This window comes from Scylla paramamosain, chromosome 29, assembly GCF_035594125.1.
Source record: "Scylla paramamosain isolate STU-SP2022 chromosome 29, ASM3559412v1, whole genome shotgun sequence".
In the NCBI taxonomy this organism is placed as follows: Eukaryota; Metazoa; Arthropoda; class Malacostraca; order Decapoda; family Portunidae; genus Scylla; species Scylla paramamosain.
In genome coordinates this window covers 15,241,880-15,249,379 of record NC_087179.1, presented here as the reverse complement: position 1 = coordinate 15,249,379, position 7,500 = coordinate 15,241,880, and the positions used below count along the sequence as shown (strand labels likewise).

At 37.0% G+C, this 7,500-nt stretch overlaps 1 protein-coding gene across 2 annotated transcripts in view; it reads left to right on the top strand.

Annotated features, from left to right (window-relative positions):
* Positions 1-7,500, top strand: part of LOC135115397 (carbohydrate-responsive element-binding protein-like) — an 86,019-nt gene that overhangs the window by 26,807 nt on the left and 51,712 nt on the right. For both annotated transcript variants that reach the window (XM_064032139.1, XM_064032137.1), the window contains exon 2: positions 6,843-6,949. In XM_064032139.1, coding sequence (XP_063888209.1) covers positions 6,843-6,949 — 107 coding nt within the window. The remainder of the gene's footprint in view (positions 1-6,842; positions 6,950-7,500) is intronic.

The following is a 7,500-nucleotide window of genomic DNA, read 5'->3' as shown; positions in this document are numbered from 1 at the left end:
GTTTGGGAAAGAATGTCGTACTTACTCTAATGTTTTTGTTTTGTCACCTCCGGGTTGAATATTTGTAAAGGTTAATTTGCAAACACGATTTTTTTTCTTTTGACTAAGTTTGTTTTGAGTTTGAGTGTGATTAATACATAAGCCCTAGCAACACATCTCTGCCGGAAATAACTCTCTCTCTCTCTCTCTCTCTCTCTCTCTCTCTCTCTCTCTCTCTCTCTCTCTCTCTCTCTCTCTCTCTCTCTCTCTCTCTCTCTCTCTCTCTCTCTCTCTCTCTCTCATTACACCACTTGTCCCAAACCAAGATTACTTCATTTTCAACAATGATACATTCATCTTCATTACCGTTCCTTTCTTACTAGTCTGTCCTCCACGTTTTACTTATTTGTTTATTTATTTATTATTTATTTATTTATTTATTCATTCATCATTCATTCAGTTGATTCATTTAATCATGTTCTTGGACTGCTTCTATTTATTTCCCTTCGTATACATAGGCTAGGATAAACAAATTAGATTGGGTTAGCCTGGGGTAGATGGAGAGTCAAGCGACATTTTAAGAAGGAAGGATAGACGGATGAAATAGAATAAGTAAAAAAAAAAGTACGTTTCTTTAGTGTGCATCTGGCGGAGAATATGGACAATTACAGCAATAAAACGACAGTCTAGGGAAGGGAAGGTTAAACAAAGACAGAACAGACAGAGAGAGCAAGATAGACAGAGAGATGAGGATGTTTAACTAGCGTGCTCTGAAGAAGACGGGAATCAGGAAGAAAATAAAGCGTTAGAGTAGTCATACAGAACGACAGCCAAGGGAAGAGAGGCTTAAAGGAAGGCATTCGGGACCAGCAGACAGAGCAAGATAGATCGACAGATGAGATAAGAAATTGTGCTGAGTAAGCGTGGGACAGTTTGGCAGGTGACAGGAATGAGTGGAGATGTTTTAGAAAGACCTTTGCCCTTTTGTGGAGTTTTAAGAAATGATAATGACTGGCCCTGACTGACAGACGAAGCACGGTAAAAATTTGTTGCAATATTAGGCGATAAAGAGCATTGACATTTTAGGAATTATTAACAGAAACACAGTGGATACATGTTAGATAGATGAATATATATAGATGGATAGATAAATTAGTAGATATTTAGATAAATAGATGGATAGACTGGCTGATAAATAGATAGATAGACTGACAGATAAATAGATAGACAAACAGAGATAGATAGACATGTTGGTAGATTGATAAATAAATAAGTAAATGTATTGATAAACACGTGGATAGACAGACAGATAAATTGATAAATAGATAGACGAACAGATAGATAGATAGATAGATAGATACGCAGGTAGGCATATATATATATATATATATATATATATATATATATATATATATATATATATATATATATATATATATATAGATAGATAGATAGATAGATAGATAGATAGATAGATAGATAGATAACATCATAATCACATCTATAAACTTAACGTTTAAACGGACAAATATGTAATAAGTTAACCAGTTAATATAAAAAAAATCAAACGGAAATCGAGGGAGTAACTCTTAAAAAAGTATATATATATATATATATATATATATATATATATATATATATATATATATATATATATATATATATATATATATATATATATATAAGGAAGGATTAGATAAATAATTTGTAAAAAAAGGAAGAAAAAATAATAGTAATTTAAACGCTCACATAAAAATAAATCAGGAAATAGTAGCCAAGATAAATATATACGGAAAAAAAAACAAGAGTAATGATAAGAACAAAATAAGAACCCGAAAAAAATAGTCAAAAAAAGAGTAAATAAATAAATGAAGGGAAGAATAATTTAAACTTGAAAAAAAATAATACCATTAAAGATGCAGAGAGAGAGAGAGAGAGAGAGAGAGAGAGAGAGAGAGAGAGAGAGAGAGAGAGAGAGAGAGAGAGAGAGAGAGAGAGAGAGAGAGCAAGTAACAATGCTAAGAACAAAATAATAATCTTGTCACGTTCATGATCTCTACAACACGGAAATCCCCCAAAAAAAGAGGAGGAGGAGGAGGAGGAAGAGAAGTATTCTGATAACGATAAGAACAGAGCATCGTCACCAGTCAGATGAGATAAGAGGAAAGGGGTAAGGGGGAGAGGAATTAAAACACGTGAGGATTACTGTTACAGGGAGAGGGATAAAGATTAGGATAAGATAGTAGTTTTAATTTAATGCGGCACACCAACGGGGTCACATAATGATGGTGGAACGTTTGGTAGTGTTCGGGAAGAAAATAATACGAGTAGAGTTGTAGAGAGAGAGAGAGAGAGAGAGAGAGAGAGAGAGAGAGAGAGAGAGAGAGAGAGAGAGAGAGAGAGCCGAGTCACTAACGCTAAGTAAAGAAAGATAACGTGAGACAGAGAGCATGTGTGTGTGTGTGTGTGTGTGTGTGTGTGTGTGTGTGTGTGTGTGTGTGTGTTGAGCCTTAACACTGACACACACTGACAAACAAACACACACACACACACACACACACACACACGGTGGCTTATGGAATGTTCCGCTACACCAGTCTCAGCACACCAGAGTGGAGTGTCCTGAAGCACACGTCATGTCATACACCACTGAAGGAATACTGATACAGAACACAGGGGGGGGGGCGGTGCGGCGGTGCGGGGCGGGGACTGGCTTCCCACTCTCCTCATTGCTGCGCCTTATTGTTGTATTCTGTAACACGCCGGGGGAAAAAAATGGTAGTGGTTTTCTTGTATGTCTTCTTTTTTGTCTTTGTTGTTGTTGTTGTTGTTGTTGTTGTTGTTGTTGTTGTTGTTGTTTCTTTTTCATCTTATTCTTATTCTTTTTATCATCATCATCATCATCATCATCATCATTACTATTATTATTATATTATTATTATTATTGTTGTTGTTGTTGTTGTTGTTGTTGTTGTTGTTGTTGTTGTTGTTCTTGTTCTTGTTGCTCTTTCTCTTCTTTTCTTGTTTTTTCTTCTTGTTCTTGTTCTTGTTCTTGTTGTTCTTGTTTTTGTTCTTCCCGTTTTTCTTGTTCTTCTTGTTCTTGTTCTTTTCTTCGTCTTCTTCTTCTTCTTTTTCTTCTTCTTCTTCTTCTTAGTCTTCTTCTTCTTCTTATTATTATTATTTTATTTATTTATTTTTTTATTATTTTCATTATTTTTATTAGTAATAATATTGTTATTGTTTTTATGGTGATGATGATGATGGTGTGTTTTATCTTGTTACTGTTGTGATCAATATTCATTATGTAGTTCGTCATGTATTACTACTACTACTACTACTACTACTACTACTACTACTACTACTACTACTACTACTACTACTACTAAACGTGGACGTAAGCAAATTTCTCAGGATCAGTAATCAGGATAGAATAAGAAATAACGGGTTCAAGCTTGAAAATTTTAGGTTCAAGTCAGAGATAGGAAAGAATTATTTCTCCAATAGAGTGGTGGATGAATGGAACAGCCTCAGTAATCAAGCTATTAGTCATAAGGGAGCTTTACAAGAAGATTAGACAAATTTATTCATGGCGACGATAGGTGGAAATAGGGCAGGTGTTTCATACAGGGACTGCCACGTGTAGGCCTGGTGGCTTCTTGCACCTTCCCTTATTTTGTTATGTTCTTATGTTCTTACAACAACAACAGCAACAACAACAAGATGCACGCAATACACTAGTACAACAATACTGCAATATGGTATGATAAGACCAGGGCCAGTATTAATAAACACTTTGAAAGCTAAAAGTTACTCTCAAAGTAAAGATTACTTTCAAAGTTGCTCTCAACTCCTAAAAGGACTCTCAGAGTTGCGAGTTTGCTCCTAGAAGTGCTCTCAAAGTGGATGAAAGATAAAAGTACCTCGGAGGGACTTTTACTAGAGTTAAGGGTGAAGTTCGTTTTGTCAACACAGGCGGAATAGACGGAATATACTTACATACATATATACATACACATCTGTGTGTGTGTCTTTATATATATATATATATATATATATATATATATATATATATATATATATATATATATATATATATATATATATATATATATATATATATATATATATATAGAGAGAGAGAGAGAGAGAGAGAGAGAGAGAGAGAGAGAATACTATGCATATGATATGTATGCATGCATGCATGCATGCTTAATTTAGATGGGCAACAATGTCTGTCCATACAGTCTTCTTTTGCTTGGAGGTCACTCCCGGATAATTTTTATCCCTTGATATATATATATATATATATATATATATATATATATATATATATATATATATATATATATATATATATATATATATATATATATATATATATATATATATATATATATATATATATATATATATATATATATATATATATATATATATATATATATTTTTTTTTTTTTTCCAAGGATTAACGTTTCATAGCTGCAATGATTTCTTTCATTCTTGAGTCTGCTGCCGTCCTCTGCATCCATATTGAGAAGACAAGCGGCATGTTGGCCCGGCAGAGAGAGCGGCGCTTTGTTCACATCCACCAAATTATCGAGATATCCAGAAGTTACATATCGCTACTAATAATTATCAGAAATAGTCTAGGACTACTTAGGAGTATTCAAGATTAATTCACAAACATAAACTACTACTAAGAGAGCGACATCTTGTTATATTTGATTCAAAATAATGTTGCTACATTTAGAAAAGCCGCCACTTTAGCGGCATTTCTACTCCCAGGAGTAACTTTTACTTTGAAAGTAAAAGTTGTTTTTAGGAACAACTTCTAGGAGCAAAGTTGAGGATGAAAGGAGTTCTAGGAGTACCCCTAGGAGTATTCCTAGGAGTCTTTATTAAATAGGGCCCTGGCTAACACTCCCCGCAGACTCGGTGAAACGCGGCAAGGTCTCCCCGCAGACTTAGTAAAACACGGCACGCTCCCTCCGTAGAGTTTCATCGCGGGGCAGTAGAGGCGAGGCAAGACACCATAAGAATAACACAGTGGCTCTGTGCTAGTCGGGATTCTGTTATTAATTAATTAATTGATTTATTATTTATTCTTTTTATATTTATTTATTTATTTATTTTAATGTATTTATCTATTTTTATCTATTTGTTTTTTTTTTGGGGGGTGTTTCGAGATTAACCTCTACTTACATGTATAGAGTCAAATGTGTAGTTAAATGATAGATGTATTGATATGTGTTACTGACTTTTATTATTATTATTATTATTATTATTATTGTTGTTGTTGTTGTTGTTGTTGTTGTTGTTGTTGTTGTTGTTGCTGCTGCTGCTGCTTTTAGATTAATCATGTGATGAATAAACAGACAAACTAATGCACAGGCACAACAATAACTATAACTACTACTACTACTACTACTACTACTGCTGCTGCTGCTGCTGCTGCTGCTGCTGCTGCTGCTGCTGCTGCCGCTGCTGCTGCTTGCCTCTCCATTATCGGCCTATTGAGCACAGTAGTAATGACTGACACTTTGTTAACGAGCAGTCTCTTGTTGTTGCACCTGTCATTACCTTGTTAGTGCTCTTCTTTGTCCTCCTCCTCCTCCTCCTCGGTCAATACCCTCATTATATACCAGTGAGTCTATTGGTATATGGTAGTCCTGTGTTCTTCCTCCTCCTCCTTCTCTTCCTCCTGTAATAGATCCCATGCCCTCCTTTACTACAGTCAATACAGCACTTAGATGCCTCAGTCAGTCCCATCAATTATTCATCCAGTTATTATCGTCGCTTACGTTACCTTACCTGTCGTTAACTCTCCTTCACCTGTCGTTACCTCCTCTCTCTCACCTGTACGTATGCTGGGCCTCACTTGGCCTCTCCTTTGCTTACCTAACAGCACCTCAATGTAATCTGGTACATGCTAACGGAATTGGTAATGTGTATGGGTGTTCTGTAATGGTTCGTTTTGTTACAGAGTTGTTTGTTGGGTTAGGGGTTCAAATGTAGGCACTACGTATAGAGATTTTGTTCTGTTTTGGAGTGAGGAGAAGAATAAATGCAGAGATGTTGAAGAACTGATGCGGAGATTATGATAGGTGTTGATAAAGAAAGGAAGGAAGAAAAAGAAAAGAGAAAAAAATACACGTCAGGAGTAGATAACAAAAGAAAGAAAAGTGAGAGAAAAGGGAAAAAAATACACGTCAGGAATAAATAAATGATGGAAAAATACATATCTGGAATAAAGGAAAAAAATGAAAAATAACGAAAAAATAAACACATACATCTAACATCAACGGTAAAGAAAAGGAAAGGAAGAAAGAAAGAAAGAATACAACGAAAAAAAAGATAACGCATACATACTTGTGTCTAGAAATCAACAATAAAAAAAAAGAGCAATAACAGAAGCTCGCTTGACTGACAACTGTTGGTGAGGTAAACATTACACGCCTTCACAACGGGACACGAATCAACACCGCCATTCCTTTTGATGTTGTTAGTGCCAGTGGTGGTGGCGGCGGTGGTGGTGGCGTCGTATTATAATTTATACTGTTTTTCAGCACCACCGTTCCTATTGTTGCTGTTGTTGCTGTTGTTGCTGTTGTTAGTGGTGGTGGTGGTGGTGGTGGTAAAGTGTTATTATTTTGACTGTTTCCTCCTTTCGCTTTCCCAGACGGTGGTGGTGATGGTTGTGGTGGCGGGGGCGTATTTTTATTATTATTATTACTATTTTCAACACTATTCCTATTATACCTGTTGATGTTCGTACTGGTGGTGGTGGTGGTGTAGGAGGAGGAGGAGGAGGAAGAGGAGGAGAAGTATTATAATCTTCACTATTTTCTCCTCTTGTTTTGCAGACACAAGATAACGTCTCCGAAATGGAATCGCTTCAAGGGACTCAAGCTGCGTTGGAAAGACAAGATTCGCCTCAACAACGTCATTTGGCGCTGCTGGCACATGCAGTGTACGTGTGTGTGTGTGTGTGTGTGTGTGTGTGTGTGTGTGTGTGTGTGTGTGTGTGTGTGTGTGTGTGTGTGTGTCTGCCAAGCTACAAACACATGATTTGCTAGGCCATTGTACTCTTGTTTTCTTTATTAACTTTTTGACCACAAGTACTCTTTGTGTGTCTGCCCGTCTGTATGGGTGTTTTGGAGAGGGTGAGGTGTGTGGTTGGCTGGCCGTCTGGTTGTCTGGCTGGCTGTCTGATTGTCTGGCTGGCTGTCTGGCTGTCTGGCTGTCTTGTTGACTGGCTGGCTGTCTGATTGTCTGGCTGGCTGTCTGGCTGTCTGGTTGACTGGCTGTCTGGCTGTCTGGTTGACTGGCTGTCTGGTTGTCTGGCTGTCTGGTTGTCTGGTTGACTGGCTGTCTGGCTGTCTGGTTGATTGGCTGTCTGGCTGTCTGGCTGTCTGGTTGACTGGCTGTCTGGTTGTCTGGCTGTCTGGTTGACTGGCTGTCTGGCTGTCTGGTTGACTGGCTGTCTGGTTGTCTGGCTGTCTGGCTGTCTGGTTGACTGGC